The following is a 24,440-nucleotide window of genomic DNA, read 5'->3' on the forward strand; positions in this document are numbered from 1 at the left end:
GGTCTGTGAGGAAGATGCAGGCGGACATGTTAGGTTGCCTTGATCCAAAGGTGGTGCTATCGATGTCGGACAGCGCTCATCACCAGCTGGTGTTACCACCTCCAAAGAAAATGATGACCTGCCAATCACGCTGGCTGTTGCGGGTAAAGAGGTGGCAGGTCTGCGCCCCAAAACAGGTGTGACTGCTGTCCCCCCAGTCACAGAGGATGAAGAGTCCGCGGATGCACAAGATATGGCAGACGGTGGTTGGCCCGGCCGGCTAGACCGCATTGTAGCACACTGAGCTTCCCACTGCAACTTATGCTTCATGTCCATGTGCCGGTTCATGCATGAAGTACTCAAACTATGTATTTTTTGGCCTCTACTTAGCTTTTGCTGACAAATGTTACAGATAACACGAGTTGGGTCATCTTTATCGATCTGAAAAAATGCCCAGGCTATGCAAGGCTTAGCACCCATGCGACCTGAAGAGCCACCACGACTTGTGGTGAGAGGCAGAGTTGTGTTTGAGGATGCAGTTGTTGACGTGCTTCCAGTACTACGTCTCTGTCCAGGAAGGCGCAACCTGACCTCGTCGTCACTAGCATCTTCCTCCACCTCCTCTGCTGACCTCATCTCTTGGCTGACTGTGGGTTGACAGTAAGTGGCATCTCCGACCTCATCATCATCACCCTGTGCGTTATCACACCCGTCGTCCTCAGAGCCAACCTGTTCCTGCCCTGACAAAAAACTAAAGTTGTCGCTCCAATCAGGTATTTGAGTCTTATCATCGTCTTCCTCATTGTCTCCACCAACAGGAGTTACAGTTTGGGAATGAGGGTCTACATTATGGTCAGAACCTTCTGCGTCTGGTCCTGGATCCGACTCATAAAGATTCTGGGCATCAGTGCAGATCATTTCCTCGTCTGGATTCACAGAAGCGCTGGAGTCGACCTCTGATTCCCAGGCTATAGTATGAGTAAACAGCTCTGCAGACTCAACCATCTGTTCTACCTCATACTCAGACGGGCAGCTGGAGATTTGGGAGCTGTGAGGAAGCAAGTGCGATTTGGGTGACACCTTTGAGGACTGGAGTATTTGTGATGTTGAAGTTGATGTGGAGGAGAGCCCACTTAAAGGAGCACTTGATATCCGTTGAAGCACCTGCTGTTTTTGTGCCTCATCTGGAATTTGTAGCGATTGGCGTGGCCGTAAGAAAGGGATCTTATCACATTGTCCGCTAAAAGAAGTAGACATTTTAGTTTGGCTGGAAGATGGTCTTTCTTCTGCACCTACCCCACGGACACAACCTTTTTTCCCCTTCCCAACACGCCTATTCCCCTTTCCACCAGCAGCAGGCCTTTTTCCACTCATTTTGGTGGTTAACTAATTCACAACTCTGGAGTTGTTTGCACAAAAAAATAATGGATGGTAACCGAGCAGAGCTGAGTGGCCAAACTGTGGTATTAGGCCAAAACTATTGGCTGGGTTAGATGCAGAAAAAAAATATTTTTAATTTGCAACCTGATGGAGGTCAGTATAGATGGACTAATAGACCAAGTCCCACACACCGCTAGAAGCCCAAATATTTTTTCAGAGCTAGATGCAGAAATTTTTTTTATTCAATTTGCAACCTGATGGAGGTCAGTATAGATGGACTAATAGACCAAGTCCCACACACTGCTAGAAGCCCAAATATTTTTTCAGAGCTAGATGCAGAAAAAAATTATTTTTAATTTGCAACCTGATGGAGGTCAGTATAGATGGACTAATAGACCAAGTCCCACACACCGCTAGAAGCCCAAATATTTTTTCAGAGGTAGATGCAGAAAAAAATTATATTCAATTTGCAACCTGCTGGAGGTCAGTATAGAAGGACTAATAGAACAAGTCCCACACACTGCTAGAAGCCCAAATATTTTTTCAGAGCTAAATGAAGAAAAAAATTATTTTTAATTTGCAACCTGATGGAGGTCAGTATAGATAGACTAATAGACCAAGTCCCACACACTGCTAGAAGCCCAAATATTTTTTCAGAGCTAGATGCAGAAAAAAATTATTTTTAATTTGCAACCTGATGGAGGTCAGTATAGATGGACTAATAGACCAAGTCCCACACACCGCTAGAAGCCCAAATATTTTTTCAGAGCTAGATGCAGAAAAAAATTATATTCAATTTGCAACCTGCTGGACGTCAGTATAGAAGGACTAATAGAACAAGTCCCACACACTGCTAGAAGCCCAAATATTTTTTCAGAGCTAAATGAAGAAAAAAATTATTTTTAATTTGCAACCTGATGGAGGTCAGTATAGATGGACTAATAGACCAAGTCCCACACACTGCTAGAAGCCCAAATATTTTTTCAGAGCTAGATGCAGAAAAAAATTATTTTTAATTTGCAACCTGATGGAGGTCAGTATAGATGGACTAATAGACCAAGTCCCACACACCGCTAGAAGCCCAAATATTTTTTCAGAGCTAGATGCAGAAAATTTTTTTATTCAATTTGCAACCTGATGGAGGTCAGTATAGATGGACTAATAGACCAAGTCCCACACACTGCTAGAAGCCCAAATATTTTTTCAGAGCTAGATGCAGAAAAAAATTATTTTTAATTTGCAACCTGATGGAGGTCAGTATAGATGGACTAATAGACCAAGTCCCACACACTGCTAGAAGCCCAAATATTTTTTCAGAGCTAGATGCAGAAAAAAATTATTTTTAATTTGCAACCTGATGGAGGTCAGTATAGATGGACTAATAGACCAAGTCCCACACACTGCTAGAAGCCCAAATATTTTTTCAGAGCTAGATGCAGAAAAAAATTATATTCAATTTGCAACCTGCTGGAGGTCAGTATAGAAGGACTAATAGAACAAGACCCACACACAGCTAGAAGCCCAAATATTTTTTCAGAGCTAGATGCAGAAAAAAATTATATTCAGTTTGCAACCTGATGGAGGTCAGTATAGATGGACTAATAGAATGATGCTATGCCCAAAAGATTTTACTTCACTAGGTGCAGTAAAAAAATTGGTATTCTATACACAGGTGGTATATCTTGCAACACAGATAGGCTACTCCACTGACTAACACACTCTGCAATAGGCCAAAAAGGATTAGCTTTGCTAGATTCAGCCAAATGCTGTGAAAAAAACTTGCACAGCACTGGCACAGACCTGCCTGGCAAAAACTGATAGGAACTGATGTAACCTAGTCCTGAAAAGGACTCCAATTACAATTAGTCTTTACTCCCACAATCTATCTATTTAAGAGCACAGACCTGCCTGATAAAAGTCGTAGGAAATGCTGTAACCTAGTCCTTAAAAGGACTGCAATCACAACTATTCCCTACTCCCAAGCTATCTGTATATTTGTGCGAAAATTGGCTTGAAATTAACAAGGTATAGCGCACACAGCAACAGCGGTGCCGTCTAACACTCAGCTGCAGCAGTGAGAAAATGGTGGCGACGGGGAAAATGGCTTGGTCTTATAGGGCAAGGACATGTGACATACACTGCCAATCACACATGCCCTTGCTTGTGTGAAAAAAAGCACTTCGCTCCGTGTGTGCGCTGCTGATAGGCTGACAGATTGCACCTCCCCACTGCAAATGCGGGAAAGAGAAAAAAAAATGGAGATCTTCATTGTTCCTGCAGAGATCCATCCCCTGCCCCTCCCCCCGCCCCGCTGTACACTCAAACTGCGTATTAACATTAATTTTCATCATTACTGAGAAAAAATCCAGTTATGATTTTGGTGCACGAACAGTTATCGAACATAACCTCGAACAGCCGAATTTTTCTCAAATTGTTCGTGTTCGCCGACCGGCTCGAACACCGCCCAAAACAGCTCGAATTTGAGATTGGCGAACAGTTCGAGTAGAACAACGCTCATCTCTACTCTTCACCTCTCTCCCGGTGGTGATGGCGGGTGACTTTAATGCCATAATGACATCTGGTGACAGTATCTCAGGCAGGACAGTGACCAGGGATGGCAAAGTCTTAAAAAACATAATTTTGCAGACCGGACTGACTGACGCTTTTACGCAAAGAGGTCGGACGCCAAAATTTACTTACTCATGTTCCAACAGAAGTAGTAGGATAGATTTGGCTTTTGTGAGTCCTACTGAAGTTGTCAGTGCCATCAGTGAGAAAACCGTTCCTTTCTCTGATCACCTTGCCTTGTGTTTCTGCCTGGGGGCCACTAACCGTCCTGACATCGGTAGAGGGTTGTGGAAGCTAAACTCCAGCCTCCTGGATGACATGCATGTTCGGAGTTGTGTCCACTTCCTTTTTCAGGGTCATTTACAGAGGGTAGATTTCTATGACAACATGGCCGACTGGTGGGAGGACGTCAAGGATGATATCAGATCCCTCTTGAAGAGACTGTCAGTTAATAAAGGGAGGAACAAGTACAGCCAGTACCTAAGACTGCGTAAGGAATTGGAGTCACTCTATTCGGCGGGTGGGGATGACAAAGAGAGGATTGACCGGCTGAAATCTGAGATAAGGCAGTATCAGTACAGCAGGTATACCTCCCTGGTTCTTGAGCGGGATTATGGGACCTTGGGGGCACCTGATCCCTTTGAGAATTGCCGGGAGCGGGTGGCTAATAAATTGGTCACAGGTCTCTCCAACTCCCAGGGTGTATTGCAGGAATCTCGGGAGGGTATCCTGGGGGTCGTGAGATCTTATTATACTGACTTGTTTCAGAGGAAAGTTTTGGATAAAGACAAGATGGCTCAATTCTTGGAGGCAACTCCAATGCCTGACACTAACGATCTGGACTTTTCTCCTTTGACAGCAGAATTAACGGTGCAGGAAGTTAAGGAGGCCATTAATAAGTTACATCTGAAGAAGGCACCAGGTCCAGATGGTTTAACAGCAGAATTCTATAAGAAATTCAGAGACCTCCTGGCTCCAATTCTTGTGGATGTTTACAAAAATTGTCTAGAAAATCACCTGATGCCTCCATCCATGAGAGTGTCTTCGTTAATTCTCCTGTCTAAAGGTAAAGAGCCAAGCGACATCAAGAATTGGAGGCCGATTGCCCTCTTGAATGTAGACAGGAAGATTCTGGCAAAGATCCTGTTTTCTAGGTTAGTTTGTTTGTCCCCGGCACTGTTGGCAGGCTCTCAGTTTGGCACAGTAAAAGGGCGGAATATCTCTGGAGCAGTCATCTCGATACGGGAGATGTTTGAGAGATGTAAAGTTCTGCGGTGTGGGAGATATGTTGTCAGTCTGGACCAGGCTAAAGCCTTTGACAGGGTTGATCACGATTATCTGTGGGCCACTTTGTCAAAGTACGGTGTTCCGGGACAATTCGTGGATTGGCTGAAGACTTTGTATAGAGAGGCGGTGAGCTTTCCTCTGATTAATGGTTGGCAGGGTGATACTTTTGGAGTTGAGGCAGGGGTGAGACAGGGCTGCCCGCTCAGTCCGCTCCTGTATGTTTTTGCCATAGACCCGTTTTTGAGGTCACTACAGGAGTGTGACTTTCAGGCGGTGCCGGTCCCCCACTGCTTGCCTCTGACTGTTGTCGCCTACGCGGATGATGTGACGTTGGTGATATCTGATCCTCATGAGGTGCGGATGTTATCGGCGGCAATCAGAAGCTACTCGGAGGCCTCTGGGTCTCTGGTCAATCTTGAAAAGAGTCGAGCTCTGTGGACATTGGATTCTGAACCAGGCTTTGATCTGCCACAGTTTGCCAAAGCCTCCACCCATATTAAGATCCTAGGGGTTAAATTTGGGAGGGATGATAATGGCAAGCTAAATTGGGAAGAGAAATTGGAAACCGGGAATGCAAAGGTTCAGCGATGGAAGAACTGGAGGCTGACCTACAGAGAAAGGGTCGCTATGTTGAAGACTTACTTGGTTCCCGTCTTCTTGTACGTCTCTGTCATTTTTCCTTTGCCAGAATCTTTCTCGGCGAGGCTCCTCAGCCTGTTCTTCCAACTCTTGTGGGGGAATAGGTTGAACCCAGTAAAAAGAGGGATTACTTACCTGCAGCGGAGAGAGGGTGGGCTGGATATGCTAAATCCGAGGGTCTTCTTTGACTCCATGTTTCTGAAAGTTAATTTTGGTAACCTGGATTCAAGTGCCCTGTGGGTAAATAGTATCAGGGATTGGATATTGCCTTTTGCAGAGTCTTGGGTGCGAGGCGGCAGTCTCAAGAGGAGGAGATGGACAGGTGACCACCTCCCCCAGTATCTGGAATATGGTCTCAGGTGTCTGAAGAAGTGGGGAGCAGAGAAGTATGAAATTGAGAATAAGACCAGGAAGGACCTGTATGTCAGGATATGCCGGACTTTCTTTTGTGTGCCGCCTGCACTGAGAGACGGCACAACTACCACCTTGCTGGAAAGTCTGAGGTTTCTCAATGCAGCGAGACTCCCAGCTAAGTTTTTTGACATCGCCTGGCTGTCGCTACATGGAAGACTATATGTTCGGGGTAACCTTAAGTACCTTAGTGTGTCAGATCGAATGTGTCCCCTGGGCTGTCAGCAAGAAGAGACAATGGCACATTTTATAACGGAGTGCTGGGGCGGGAGGAAAATATGGGAAGAAATATCTTATAAGTTAAAAGTCCCAAGATTGCTGACCCTAAAATACCCAGATATCATCTATGGTGTCCCATCTACTGTAAGTAACATTGACCGGGGGACCATGTATCTGATAATAACAGTCATAAAATACTATCAATGGCATACGAGAACCCGCGTCTCCATCAGCAGTGAACCCTTCCATCACACCGCAGCCGTGAGCCTGATCCTGTCTGAATTGAGGTGTATAAAATGTCTAGAGATCAGGAAAAATGGTAAAAACAAAACATTATGGAGGAATGTACACATGGATTAATGTGGATATACAATAACAAATCAATTTTTGTTGGTTAATCGTTTCATTTTTTTTTTTTTTTTTTTTTTTCCTCTCGCCCTATTTCGAGAGCAATGGACTTGAGCTAATTCTACTGTAATATTTTTATGTTATTAGATTTCTATTGTTTTTGTTTCTGTTGAATGATTATGGTTTTGCTTTTGTTTTTTTGATCGGATTGTATTGTAATATGCACTGTTTGTTTTTTACTAATAAAAATTGCCCCCTATGTACAAGAATATAACTACTATAATACTGCCCCCTATGTACAAGAATATAACTACTATAATACTGCCCCCTATGTACAAGAATATAACTACTATAATACTACTACTATATACAAGAATCTAACTACTATAATACTGCCCCCTATGTATAAGAATATACCTACTATAATACTGCTCCTATATACAAGAATATAACTACTATAATACTGCTCCTATATACAAGAATATAACTGCTATAATACTGCTCCAATATACAAGAATATAACTACTATAATACTGCCCCTATGTACAAGAATATAACTACTATAATACTACTCCTATGTACAAGAATATAACTACTATAATACTGCCCCTATGTACAAGAATATAACTGCTATAATGCTGCCCCTATGTACAAGAATATAACTGCTATAATGCTGCCCCCTATGTACAAGAATATAACTACTATACTGCTCCTATGTACAAGAAGATAACTATTATAATACTGCTCCCTATGTACAAGAATATAACTACTATAATACTGCCCCATATGTACAAGAATATAACTACTATAATACTGCTCCTATGTACAAGAATATAACTACTATAATACTGCCCCCTATATACAAGAATATAACTACTATAATACTGCCCCCTATGTACAAGAATATAACTACTATAATACTGCCCCCTATGTACAAGAATATAACTACTATAATACTGCTACTATATACAAGAATCTAACTACTATAATACTGCCCCCTATGTATAAGAATATACCTACTATAATACTGCTCCTATATACAAGAATATAACTACTATAATACTGCTCCTATATACAAGAATATAACTGCTATAATACTGCTCCAATATACAAGAATATAACTACTATAATACTGCCCCTATGTACAAGAATATAACTACTATAATACTACTCCTATGTACAAGAATATAACTACTATAATACTGCCCCTATGTACAAGAATATAACTGCTATAATGCTGCCCCTATGTACAAGAATATAACTGCTATAATGCTGCCCCCTATGTACAAGAATATAACTACTATACTGCTCCTATGTACAAGAATATAACTATTATAATACTGCTCCCTATGTACAAGAATATAACTACTATAATACTGCCCCATATGTACAAGAATATAACTACTATAATACTGCTCCTATGTACAAGAATATAACTACTATAATACTGCCCCCTATATACAAGAATATAACTACTATAATACTGCCCTCTATGTACAAGAATATAACTACTATACTGCTCCTAGGTACAAGAATATAGCTACTATAATACTGCTCCCTATGTACAAGAATATAACTACTATAATACTGCCTCATATGTACAAGAATATAACTACTATAATACTGCTCCTATGTACAAGAATATAACCACTATAATACTGCTCCCTAGGTACAAGAATATAGCTACTATAATACTGCTCCTATGTACAAGAATATAACTACTATAATACTGCTCCCTATGTACAAGAATATAGCCACTATAATACTGCTCCTATGTACAAGAATATACCTACTATAATACTGCCCCCTATGTACAAGAATATAACTACTATAATACTGCTCCTATGTACAAGAATATAACTACTATAATACTGCCCCCTATGTACAAGAATCTAACTACTATAATACTGCCCCCTATGTACAAGAATATAACTTCTATAATACTGCCCCCTATGTACAAGAATATAACTACTATAATGCTGCCCCCTATGTACAAGAATATAACTACTATAATACTGCTCCTATATACAAGAATATAACTACTATAATACTGCCCCTATGTACAAGAATATAACTACTATAATACTGCCCCTATGTATAAGAATATACTTACTATAATACTGCTCCTATATACAAAAATATAACTACTATAATATTGCTCCTATATACAAGAATATAACTACTATAATACTGCTCCAATATACAAGAATATAACTACTATAATAATGCCCCCTATGTACAAGAATATAACTACTATAATACTGCCCCTATGTACAAGAATATAACTGCTATAATACTGCCCCCTATGTACAAGAATATAACTACTATAATACTGCCCCTTATGTACAAGAATATAACTACTATAATACTGCCCCCTATGTACAAGAATATAACTACTATAATACTGCTCCTATATACAAGAATATAACTACTATAATACTGCCCCTATGTACAAGAATGTAACTACTGTAATACTGCCCCTATGTATAAGAATATACCTACTATAATACTGCTCCTATATACAAGAATATAACTACTATAATACTGCTCCTATATACAAGAATATGATTACTATAATACTGCCCCCTATGTACAAGAATATAACTACTATAATACTGCCCCTATGTACAGGAATATAACTACTATAATAATGCCCCTATGTATAAGAATATACCTACTATAATACTGCTCCTATATACAAGAATATAACTACTATAATACTGCTCCTATATACGAGAATATAACTACTATAATACTGCCCCCATGTGCAAGAATATAACTACTATAATACTGCTCCTATATACAAGAATATAACTACTATAATACTGCCCCTATGTACAAGAATATAACTACTATAATACTGCCCCTATGTACAAGAATATAACTACTATAATACTGCCCCCTATGTAAAAGAATATAACTACTATAATACTGCTCCTATATACAAGAATCTAACTACTATAATACTGCCCCCTATGTTCAAGAATCTAACTACTATAATACTGCCCCCTATGTACAAGAATATAACTACTATAATACTGCCCCCTATGTACAAGAATATAACTACTATAATACTGCCCCATATGTACAAGAATATAACTACTATAATACTGCTCCTATATACATGAATATAACTACTATAATACTGACCCTATGTACAAGAATATAACTACTATAATACTGCCCCTATGTATAAGAATATACCTACTATAATACTGCTCCTATATACAAGAATATAACTACTATAATACTGCTCCTATGTACAAGAATATAACTACTATAATACTGCTCCTATATACAAGAATATAACTACTATAATATTGCTCCTATATACAAGAATATAACTACTATAATACTGCCCTCTATGTGCAAGAATATAACTACTATAATACTGCTCCTATATACAAGAATATAACTACTATAATACTGCCCCTATGTACAAGAATATAACTACTATAATACTGCCCCTATGTATAAGAATATAACTACTATAATACTGCTCCTATATACAAGAATATAACTACTATAATGCTGCTCCTATGTACAAGAATATAACTACTATAATACTGCCCCTATGTACAAGAATATAACTGCTATAATACTGCCCCCTATATACAAGAATATAACTACTATAATACTGCCCCCTATGTACAAGAATATAACTGCTATAATACTGCCCCCTATATACAAGAATATAACTACTATAATACTGCCCCCTATGTACAAGAATATAACTACTATAATACTGCCCGCTATGTACAAGAATATAACTACTATAATACTGCCCCCTATGTACAAGAATATAACTACTATAATACTGCCCCCTATGTACAAGAATATAACTGCTATAATACTGCCCCCTATATACAAGAATATAACTACTATAATACTGCCCCCTATGTACAAGAATATAACTACTATAATACTGCCCGCTATGTACAAGAATATAACTACTATAATACTGCTCCTATATACAAGAATTTAACTACTATAATACTGCCCCTATGTACAAGAATATAACTACTGTAATACTGCCCCTATGTATAAGAATATACCTACTATAATACTGCTCCTATATACAAGAATATAACTACTATAATACTGCTCCTATATACAAGAATATAATTACTATAATACTGCCCCCTATGTACAAGAATATAACTACTATAATACTGCCCCTATGTACAAGAATATAACTACTATAATAATGCCCCTATGTATAAGAATTTACCTACTATAATACTGCTCCTATATACAAGAATATAACTACTATAATACTGCCCCTATGTACAAGAATATAACTACTGTAATACTGCCCCTATGTATAAGAATATACCTACTATAATACTGCTCCTATATACAAGAATATAACTACTATAATACTGCTCCTATATACGAGAATATAACTACTATAATACTGCCCCCTATGTGCAAGAATATAACTACTATAATACTGCTCCTATATACAAGAATATAACTACTATAATACTGCCCCTATGTACAAGAATATAACTACTATAATACTGCCCCTATATACAAGAATATAACTACTGTAATACTGCCCCTATATACAAGAATATAACTACTATAATACTGCTCCTATATACAAGAATATAACTACTATAATACTGCCCCCTATGTACAGGAATATAACTACTATAATACTGCCCCCTATGTACAAGAATATAACTACTATAATACTGCTCCTATATACAAGAATATAACTACTATAATACTGCTCCTATATACAAGAATATAACTACTGTAATAATGCCCCCTATGTACAAGAATATAACTACTATAATACTGCCCCCTATGTACAAGAATATAACTACTATAATACTGCCTCCTATGTACAAGAATATACCTACTATAATACTGCTCCTATATACAAGAATATAACTACTATAATACTGCTCCTATATACAAGAATATAATTACTATAATACTGCCCCCTATGTACAAGAATATAACTACTATAATAATGCTCCTATGTATAAGAATATACCTACTATAATACTGCTCCTATATACAAGAATATAACTACTATAATACTGCCCCTATGTACAAGAATATAACTACTGTAATACTGCCCCTATGTATAAGAATATACCTACTATAATACTGCTCCTATATACAAGAATATAACTACTATAATACTGCTCCTATATACGAGAATATAACTACTATAATACTGCCCCCTATGTGCAAGAATATAACTACTATAATACTACCCCCTATGTGCAAGAATATAATTACTATAATACTGCTCCTATATACAAGAATATAACTACTATAATACTGCCCCTATGTACAAGAATATAACTACTATAATACTGCCCCTATGTATAAGAATATAACTACTATAATACTGCTCCTATATACAAGAATATAAATACTATAATACTGCTCCTATATACAAGAATATAACTACTATAATACTGCCCCCTATGTACAGGAATATAACTACTATAATACTGCCCCCTATGTACAAGAATATAACTACTATAATACTGCTCCTATATACAAGAAGATAACTACTGTAATAATGCCCCCTATGTACAAGAATATAACTACTATAATACTGCCCCCTATGTACAAGAATATAACTACTATAATACTGCCCCCTATGTACAAGAATATACCTACTATAATACTGCCCCTATGTACAAGAATATACCTACTATAATACTGCTCCTATGTATAAGAATATAACTACTATAATACTGCTCCTATATACAAGAATATAACTACTATAATACTGCTCCTATATACAAGAATATAACTACTATAATACTGCTCCTATATACAAGAATATAACTACTATAATACTGCCCTCTATGTACAAGAATATACCTACTATAATACTGCCCCTATGTAAAAGAATATAACTACTATAATCCTGCCTCCTATGTATAAGAATATAACTACTATAATACTGCTCCTATATACAAGAATATAACTACTATAATACTACCCCCTATGTACAAGAATATAACTACTATAATACTGCTCCTATATACAAGAATATAACTACTATAATACTGCCCCTATGTACAAGAATATAACTACTATAATACTGCCCCTATGTATAAGAATATACCTGCTTTAATACTGCTCCTATATACAAGAATATAACTACTATAATACTGCTCCTATATACAAGAATATAACTACTATAATACTGCCCCTATGTATAAGAATATACCTACTATAATACTGCTCCTATATACAAGAATATAACTACTATAATACTGCTCCTATATACGAGAATATAACTACTATAATACTGCCCCCTATGTGCAAGAATATAACTACTATAATACTACCCCCTATGTGCAAGAATATAATTACTATAATACTGCTCCTATATACAAGAATATAACTACTATAATACTGCCCCTATGTACAAGAATATAACTACTATAATACTGCCCCTATGTATAAGAATATAACTACTATAATACTGCTCCTATATACAAGAATATAAATACTATAATACTGCTCCTATATACAAGAATATAACTACTATAATACTGCCCCCTATGTACAGGAATATAACTACTATAATACTGCCCCCTATGTACAAGAATATAACTACTATAATACTGCTCCTATATACAAGAAGATAACTACTGTAATAATGCCCCCTATGTACAAGAATATAACTACTATAATACTGCCCCCTATGTACAAGAATATAACTACTATAATACTGCCCCCTATGTACAAGAATATACCTACTATAATACTGCCCCTATGTACAAGAATATACCTACTATAATACTGCTCCTATGTATAAGAATATAACTACTATAATACTGCTCCTATATACAAGAATATAACTACTATAATACTGCTCCTATATACAAGATTATAACTACTATAATACTGCTCCTATATACAAGAATATAACTACTATAATACTGCCCTCTATGTACAAGAATATACCTACTATAATACTGCCCCTATGTAAAAGAATATAACTACTATAATCCTGCCTCCTATGTATAAGAATATAACTACTATAATACTGCTCCTATATACAAGAATATAACTACTATAATACTACCCCCTATGTACAAGAATATAACTACTATAATACTGCTCCTATATACAAGAATATAACTACTATAATACTGCCCCTATGTACAAGAATATAACTACTATAATACTGCCCCTATGTATAAGAATATACCTGCTTTAATACTGCTCCTATATACAAGAATATAACTACTATAATACTGCTCCTATATACAAGAATATAACTACTATAATACTGCTCCTATGTACAAGAATATAACTACTATAATACTGCTCCTATATACAAGAATATAACTACTATAATATTGCTCCTATATACAAGAATATAACTACTATAATAATGCCCCCTATGTACAAGAATATAACTACTATAATACTGCCCCCTATGTACAAGAATATAACTGCTATAATATTGCCCCCTATGTACAAGAATATAACTTCTATAATACTGCCCCCTACGTACAAGAATATAACTACTATAATACTGCCCCCTATGTACAAGAATATAACTACTATAATACTGCCCCCTATGTACAAGAATATAACTACTATAATACTGCTCCTATATACAAGAATATAACTACTATAATACTGCCCCTATGTACAAGAATATAACTACTGTAATACTGCCCCTATGTATAAGAATATACCTACTATAATACTGCTCCTATATACAAGAATATAACTACTATAATACTGCTCCTATATACAAGAATATAACTACTATAATACTGGTCCTATATACAAGAATATAATTACTATAATACTGCCCCCTATGTACAAGAATATAACTACTATAATACTGCCCCTATGTACAAGAATATAACTACTATAATAATGCCCCTATGTATAAGAATATACCTACTATAATACTGCTCCTATATACAAGAATATAACTACTATAATACTGCTCCTATATACGAGAATATAACTACTATAATACTGCCCCCTATGTACAAGAATATAACTACTATAATACTGCTCCTATATACGAGAATATAACTACTATAATACTGCCCCTATGTACAAGAATATAACTACTATAATACTGCCCCTATGTACAAGAATATAACTACTGTAATACTGCCCCTATGTATAAGAATATACCTACTATAATACTGCTCCTATATACAAGAATATAACTACTATAATACTGCTCCTATATACAAGAATATAACTACTATAATACTGCTCCTATATACAAGAATATAATTACTATAATACTGCCCCCTATGTACAAGAATATAACTACTATAATACTGCCCCTATGTACAAGAATATAACTACTATAATAATGCCCCTATGTATAAGAATATACCTACTATAATACTGCTCCTATATACAAGAATATAACTACTATAATACTGCTCCTATATACGAGAATATAACTACTATAATACTGCCCCCTGTGTGCAAGAATATAACTACTATAATACTGCTCCTATATACAAGAATATAACTACTATAATACTGCCCCTATGTACAAGAATATAACTACTATAATACTGCCCCTATGTATAAGAATATAACTACTATAATACTGCTCCTATATACAAGAATATAACTACTATAATGCTGCTCCTATATACAAGAATATAATTACTATAATACTGCTCCTATGTACAAGAATATAACTACTATAATACTGTTCCTATGTACAAGAATATAACTACTATAATACTGCTCCTATGTACAAGAATATAACTACTATAATACTGCTCCCTATGTACAAGAATATAACTACTATAATACTGCTCCCTATGTACAAGAATATAACTACTATAATACTGCCCCTATGTACAAGAATATAACTACTATAATACTGCCCCCTATGTACAAGAATATAACTACTGTAATACTTCTCCCTATGTACAAGAATATAACTACTATAATACTGCTAATATGTACAAGAATATAACTACTATAATACTGCTTCTATGTACAAGAATATAACTACTATAATACTGCCCCTATGTACAAGAATATAACTACTATAATGATCTTTTTATTTGAAACTGACAACCAAATATTACAGAATAATTACATTAAAATCACAAAATAATAAATATTAAAGAAAATAAATACTGTGTTGTTACATCACTTACACAATAATATTAGATAACATTGATAAATCCCGCCACATGAATGTTCCTCCAGTTCACATTACCTGAGTTAATCTTTATATCCTTCTTATACACTGTCTTGAGACTTTCCTGGATCTTATACCTGACACTATCACAGGACAGGACCTCCTTATTGATGAGCAGGCAGCACCGTGCACACCACAGATGATAGATGGTCACCACATTTATTACATATAGTGAGCTTCGGTTATACGCCCTGAGCTCAGGCTGGAAGTCTCCGTACAGCAGCTGACCATACGACTGTCCCACCAGGTGCGGTAACTTTAGGGACAAGGACACACACTCCCATACCTGCATACTGAAGGGACACTCTAGCAGCAGATGCTCCATGGTCTCCTGTATACGGGGACACTCTAGCAGCAGATGCTCCATGGTCTCCTGTATATGGGGACACTCTAGCAGCAGATGCTCCATGGTCTCCTGTATATGGGGACACTCTAGAAGCCGATGCTCCATGGTCTCCTGTATATGGGGACACTCTAGCAGCAGATGCTCCATGGTCTCCTGTATATGGGGACACTCTAGCAGCAGATGCTCCATGGTCTCCTGTATATGGGGACACTCTAGAAGCTGATGCTCCATGGTCTCCTGTATATGGGGACACTCTAGAAGCAGATGCTCCATGGTCTCCTGTATATGGGGACACTCTAGCAGCAGATGCTCCATGGTCTCCTGTATATGGGGACACTCTAGAAGCAGATGCTCCATGGTCTCCTGTATATGGGGACACTCTAGCAGCAGATGCTCCATGGTCTCCTGTATATGGGGACACTCTAGAAGCAGATGCTCCATAGTCTCCTGTATACGGGGACACTCTTCTCTAGGACAGGATCTGTCTGATACATTCCTGCACTTTAGGTTATCTCTGACGTACATCTTACCATGGAGCCCCAGCCACGCCACATCTCTCATATGAGTGGGAATTCTGGGATCTAGTACGTTTTTTGCAGCCTGTTTTACATCTAGACTTGGGGCGCCCCTCAATTGAACATGGACACTAAAGTGAGATGACAGCACGTTCTTATACAACTCCTTCCTACTGAGCTGCCTGACGTCCTCATACAGGATCCTCCATCTAACGACCTTATTTATTACATGGACACCATACCAAGAAACATTATTCTTTAGTCGTCCTGAGATTCTCTTGATGGGGTCCCCTACCGACCACACGGACACAAACTGCTGGATCTGGCTCTTAAACAAACAAGACCATGGCGTCTTCTCTGAATTCTTACAAAAAGAGAAATTCTTCATAAGAAACATGAGATTAAATAAGAGCTCAGGACAGGGCATGGAGAGACCACCCTCCTTATGGGGGAGATAGACAATGTTTCTCCTGACCACATTCACTCTGTTACCCCACAAGAAGTGAAAGAAGACATTGGTAAGTCTGGGGAGTAACACAACGGGCATCGGGAACACCACACTGATATAGAGGAAGAGCGGGAGCAGGAAGGTCTTCAGCAGGCGGACCTTCTCCAGATACGTCAGCTTCCAGTGTCTCCAGCTCTGCACCTTCTGCTCACACACCACCAGCTTCTCCTCCCAGTTCACCTTCCCATCATCCTACAGCTCCAAACACTACTCCCAAAATCTTTATCTGACCCTGAACTGTTCTGAAGGGCACAGAGAAGACATCACTGTCACCCCCCAACCACAACGCCTCGCTCTTCTCCATGTTCACAGAGGAGTTAGACACATTGGAGAAGGCTGTCATCTCCTGCTGTAGAGCCGCACAGTCATCTCTAGACGACACCACCGCCGACACGTCATCCGCATAGGCGCAGAACTTTACATCCTCCACTGTACTCTGCAGGCAACACCTCAGCCCTGTGAAACCTACTATACTACTGCCCCTATGTACAAGAATATAACTACTATAATACTGCCCCCTATGTACAAAAATATAACTACTATAATACTGCCCCCTATGTACAAGAATATAACTACTGTAATACTGCTCCTATGTACAAGAATATAACTACTATAATACTGCTCCTATTTACAAGAATATAACCACTATAATACTGCCCCCTATGTACAGGAATATAACTACTATAATACTGCCCCCTATGTACAAGAATATAACTACTGTAATACTGCCCCCTATGTACAAGAATATAACTACTGTAATACTGCCCCCTATGTACAAGAATATAACTACTATAATACTGCCCCCTGTGTACAAGAATATAACTACTATAATACTGCCCCCTCTGTACAAGAATATAACTACTGTAATACTGCTCCTATGTACAGGAATATAACTACTATAATACTGCCCCCTATGTACAAGAATATAACTACTGTAATACTGCTCCTATGTACAGGAATATAACTACTATAATACTGCCCCCTATGTACAAGAATATAACTACTATAATACTGCTCCTATGAACAAGAATATAACTACTGTAATACTGCCCCGTATGTACAAGAATATAACTACTGTAATACTGCCCCCTATGTACAAGAATATAACTACTATAATACTGCCCCGTGTACAAGAATATAACTACTATAATACTGCCCCCTCTGTACAAGAATATAACTACTATAATACTGTTCCCTATGTACAAGAATATAACTACTATAATACTGCCCCCTATGTACAAGAATATAACTACTATAATACTGCCCCTATGTACAAGAATATAACTACTATAATACTGCCCCCTATGTACAAGAATATAACTACTATAATACTGCTCCTATATACAGGAATATAACTACTGTAATACTGCCCCCTATGTACAAGAATATAACTACTATAATACTGCCCCTATGTACAAGAATATAACTACCATAATACTGCTCCTATGTACAAGAATATAACTACTATAATACTGCTCCTATGTACAAGAATATAACTACTATAATACTGCCCCCTGTGTACAAGAATATAACTACTATAATACTGCTCCTATGTACAAGAACATAACTACTATAATACTGCCCCCTATGTACAAGAATATAACTACTGTAATACTGCCCCCTATGTACAAGAATATAACTATTGTAATACTGCCCCCTATGTACAAGAATATAACTACAATAATACTGCTCCTATGTACAAGAACATAACTACTATAATACTGCCCCCTATGTACAAGAATATAACTACTATAATACTGCTCCTATGTACAAGAACATAACTATTATAATACTGCCCCCTATGTACAAGAATATAACTACTGTAATACTGCCCCCTATGTACAAGAATATAACTATTGTAATACTGCCCCCTATGTACAAGAATATAACTACTGTAATACTGCCCCCTGTGTAACAGAATATAACTACTATAATACTGAACCCTGTGTACAAGAATATAACTACTATAATACTGCTCCCTATGTACAAAAATATAACTACTATAATACTGCCCTCTATGTACAAGAATATAACTACTATAATACTGCTCCTATATACAAGAATATAACTGCTATAATACTGCTCCTATGTACAAGAATATAACTGCTATAATACTGCTCCTATGTACAAGAATATAACTACTATAATACTGCCCCTATGTACAAGAATATAACTACTATAATACTGCTCCTATGTACAAGAATATAACTACTATAATACTGCCCCCTATGTACAAGTATATAACTACTATAATACTGCCACCTATGTACAAGAATATAACTACTATAATGCTGCCCCTATGTACAAGAATATAACTACTATAATACTGCTCCTATGTACAAGAATATAACTACTATAATACTGCTCCTATGTGCAAGAATATAACTACTATAATACTGCCCCTATGTACAAGAATATAACTACTATAATACTGCCCCCTATGTACAAGAATTTAACTGCTATAATACTGCTCCCTATGTACAGGAATATAACTACTATAATACTGCTCCTATGTACAAGAATATAACTACTATAATACTGCCCCCATGTACAAGAATATAACTACTATAATACTGCTCCTATGTACAACAATATAACTACTATAATACTGCCCCCCTATGTACAAGAATATAACTACCATAATACTGCTCCTATGTACAAGAATATAACTACTATAATACTGCCCCTATGTACAAGAATATAACTACTATAATACTGCTCCTATGTACAAGAATATAACTGCTATAATACTGCCCCCTATGTACAAGAATATAACTGCTATAATACTGCCCCCATGTACAAGAATATAACTACTATAATACTGCTCCTATGTACAACAATATAACTACTATAATACTGCCCCCCTATGTACAAGAATATAACTACCATAATACTGCTCCTATGTACAAGAATATAACTACTATAATACTGCTTCTATGTACAAGAATATAACTGCTATAATACTGCCCCCTATGTACAAGAATATAACTACTATAATACTGCCCCCATGTACAAGAATATAACTACTATAATACTGCTCCTATGTACAACAATATAACTACTATAATACTGCCCCCCTATGTACAAGAATATAACTACCATAATACTGCTCCTATGTACAAGAATATAACTACTATAATACTGCCCCTATGTACAAGAATATAACTACTATAATACTGCTCCTATGTACAAGAATATAACTGCTATAATACTGCCCCCTATGTTCAAGAATATAACTACTATAATACTGCCCCCCTATGTACAAGAATATAACTACCATAATACTGCTCCTATGTACAAGAATATAACTACTATAATACTGCTCCTATGTACAAGAATATAACTACTATAATACTGCTCCTATGTACAAGAATATAACTACTATAATACTGCCCCCTATGTACAAGAATATAACTGCCATAATACTGCTCCTATGTACAAGAATATAACTACTATAATACTGCTCCTATGTACAAGAATATAACTACCATAATACTGCTCCTATGTACAAGAATATAACTACTATAATACTGCTCCTATGTACAAGAATATAACTACTATAATACTGCCACCTATGTACAAGAATATAACTACTATAATACTGCCCCCTATGTAGCAGATATAACTACTATAATACTGCCCCCTATGTACAAGAATATAACTACTATAATACTGCCCCCTATGTACAAGAATATAACTACTATAATACTGCTCCCTATGTACAAGAATATAACTACTATAATACTGCTCCCTATGTACAAGAATATAACTACTATAATACTGCTCCTATGTACAAGAATATAACTACTATAATACTGCCCCCTATGTACAAGAATATAACTGCCATAATACTGCTCCTATGTACAAGAATATAACTACTATAATACTGCTCCTATGTACAAGAATATAACTACCATAATACTGCTCCTATGTACAAGAATATAACTACTATAATACTGACCCCTTATGTACAAGAGTATAGCTATTATAAATCATCAGAGATGTATTGTATTTGCGGTACTAGTTTATTGTGACTTTGCATATACTTTTATGACCGTGTCTCTGCTTTGTTATGTCGTCGTATAAATACATTTCTCTGGATTCTCCCATTTTCTGTTTCTACATCTCTTGTCACGAGTCTCTAGTGATGATCGCGCTGTTTGTATCCCAGGATTTTGATTGCCTATAATTACATTTTGTATTGAGTTCTACATTGCAGCTTGGAATTGCTGCCACATTAATGTCTCCGGTTTTTCCGTTTTGCCAGTGCTGTGACCTGGGCTTTCATGCCAGCCTTGCTCGCACTTTCCGCACTTACCTCTCCGCGGAGTATAACTTGGAGACTTCCCGCCATGAAGGTCTAGATATCATTGAGAATGCAGTTGATAATCTGGACGCCCGCAGCGACAAGCATAAAGTCATGGATTTGTGCAACCAAGTTTTCTGTCCTCCGCTAAAATTTGACTTCCAGCCTCACATGGATGATGAGGTGTGTAGTTGTGCTGCTTATGACGACCCCAGTCGTAAAGGTTCTTTAATTGCTAGAATAATCCATGATGCTGCTTTGCAGGTGTGCCAGGTGAGCGCTCAGCAGCCGGTACAGATGGAGCTCCTGGTGCGTTACCATCAACTACAATCCCGGCTAATGACCCTGAAGATCGAAAACGAGGAGGTAACTTCAGTATACTTATGTCTCTTATGTAAGGATAATACCTGGTGCCCATACAAAAAACAACAGGTCTTCCATCTAAGGCACAGGGTCTAAAAGCTTACTTGTTGTTTCAGGTAATTTTCAGGATAAGCTGTCATGTGCACATGAGAAATGACAAATTTTGTACATTATATAACTTGTATCCTTCAGTTTTCCCCTCTGCTGAGTTTTCAGTTGCTTCTGAGCTAGTGGGTGTAGACGAGCTGCTATTGTGTCTGTCATACACAACACACACAGACAGGAGAAATTCCTGCTCTCCTGCCTCTATGTAACACATGTTCAGATGCAGCAGAGGAGTGGAGGACATTTTACAGCAGGATTGAGCAGAGTAAATGTGTATCCAGCACTGGGATAAGATAAAACACTTACTAGAAAGCTGCATCATGAAGAACATTATACTACAGGACTGAAAAATGTAATTGTAAATCTTGCACTGGAGTGAGATAAAACACTTAATAGAAATCTGCAACGTGGAGAATATTGTAGAGCAGGAATAACAAGTGTTGCTGTGAATCTAGCTCTGGGACGAGCTAAAACATTTAATAGAAAGAAGCAGCACCAGGGAGGACATTGTCAACCTGGGCCACAGGAAAGGTTTTGATGTCTTTCATTGAATACACCTAATGTACATCACCATCCCGGGAACTGACACATGTGGGAGTGTGGCCCTTACCAGGGTTACCAAACTTCCAGACTCCAGGAGACCAGTCACTTGCACCCCTTTCACTGTTACCTGGCACACTTGGGGCCCATTGAAAGGATGAGGAACAGCACTGCAGGCAAGGCAGGCCAAGTAGGAGCAGTGCCAGCCTACACCGCAGTCCATTGGCTCTAACTGGTCCACCACCACTCTTCCCACCATCTGTGCTGGGGGACAGGTCTCAGGCTGTAGCCATTTTTGCACCAGGTATAACACGTTGAACATCTGGGAGCGGGGAGGTTTGGTTTGTCCCTTTGGTAGCACCAGAGGTGCACCCGTTATGCTTGGACTGCCAGGGCGACACCCAAACATGGCAGAATCTCCACTTCCAGCTTATAGTACTCCTTGGCAACTTACAGGGCAAGGAGTTTTGGTCCAATAAAATTCAGTTTTCAGCAGCAGAAGGGAAGGAAGGGAGACACAGCTCCATTACTAGTGGGTTGGCGGAGCCCCACAGGATAGTTCACCTCAGATTAGAAAAAGTGACGACCGGCCCCTCCAGCTTAGGCTCCTCCTACTCCCATGATTCTCCAGTCTAAAATTTGAGGTCCCAGAGGATAGTCGCTGCCTTTGCAGCTCCTCAGAAGATTTTGTTATTTTTATCCCGGAGACCTGGACCCCCCATGGTCTAGAGGTCTCAGGGGGTCTCAGCGCTGCTGGGACCCCCACCCCTCCCCTGGAGGATCTGCGTACCCCCTAAGGCGCCGGCCCCGGGGGATACAGGACGCTTCCTGGTGGAGACGCAAACCGCGCCTGTGGGGTCCCTGCGCGCTCCGCCGTGGGGGAAGCTAAGGGCCACGGCGCCACACATCCCTGGGGGTCCCTGTGGCGCTCAGCTGGGTAAGTGCTCAGTATGTATGAGTCCTTCAGCGGCTGCTGCGGCAGCCGCTGTTACTTTAATCAATGCGGTGACTGCTGTTTTTTTCTTTTTATCCGCAGGTGGAATCCCTGCAGTGAGGTGTCAGACGAGCGGGAGCGGAGGACGGAGAAGCCGCGCGCTTTTTTGAACGGCGGCGGGGGGCTTGGCCTCGCGTCTCCTCGGCTGCCTGTCTTTCTCGGGCAGGAAGCGGTCTAAGCGCGCGCCGGAGCGGTTCCCGCCCCTTCCTCTTCCGGCTTCTTCATGCGTGGTGGCCATACTGAGCGGCGTCCTCCTGCTCCTAGCTCGTCTCTCGTCTCTCTCTCCCTCATTCCGACCGGGAAGAGCAGTCACCACCGCCAGCTGGGTGAGTCGCTTCTGTCTTTAAGGCAGAAGGTTCCTCTCTCACCTCCGCAGCGCGGGGCACCTCTCTGCAACCCTGTTAAGGTAGTCAGACTGTGCTGTACCTGCCGCTGTTACCTCTCAGCTGAGGTATTTCTGGGGCTCGCACACCTCTTTTAAAAAAGCAGAGGTTGTCCGCAGTCTGCAGCATTAACCCCTCGAAGGCAGTTAACCCTTAAACCTTGCTCTGTCGAGTAGCTGGGGTAGCTTACTCTCCTAGAGGAGCTGTAACCCTTCAGCGCTTGGTTTCCCCTGGGAAGAACAGGCTGTGGTACAGGATCACTCTGTCCTAGTTACTGACCACACCTTTAAGGGGTTATTCGGCCTTTCAAATTTCTGTGTGAGGGCATGTCGGATCAGGGTCCAGAAGGCGCGGAC

General features: G+C 38.5%; 1 protein-coding gene across 3 annotated transcripts in view; it reads left to right on the forward strand.

The window, feature by feature from the left end:
• The window catches only part of SRGAP3 (SLIT-ROBO Rho GTPase activating protein 3), a 217,862-nt gene that overhangs the window by 136,040 nt on the left and 57,382 nt on the right, over positions 1–24,440 (forward strand). For all 3 annotated transcript variants that reach the window (XR_012247818.1, XM_073645018.1, XM_073645019.1), the window contains exons 7-8: positions 21,661–21,882; positions 21,964–22,065. Coding sequence is in view for 2 of the 3 variants with exons in the window: in XM_073645018.1 (XP_073501119.1) it covers positions 21,661–21,882; positions 21,964–22,065 (324 nt within the window). In the remaining variant the exon portion in view is untranslated. The remainder of the gene's footprint in view (positions 1–21,660; positions 21,883–21,963; positions 22,066–24,440) is intronic.

Source organism: Phyllobates terribilis, unplaced genomic scaffold, assembly GCF_046119375.1.
Source record: "Phyllobates terribilis strain yellow unplaced genomic scaffold, ASM4611937v1 Scaffold_8__6_contigs__length_399053987, whole genome shotgun sequence".
In the NCBI taxonomy this organism is placed as follows: domain Eukaryota; kingdom Metazoa; phylum Chordata; class Amphibia; order Anura; family Dendrobatidae; genus Phyllobates; species Phyllobates terribilis.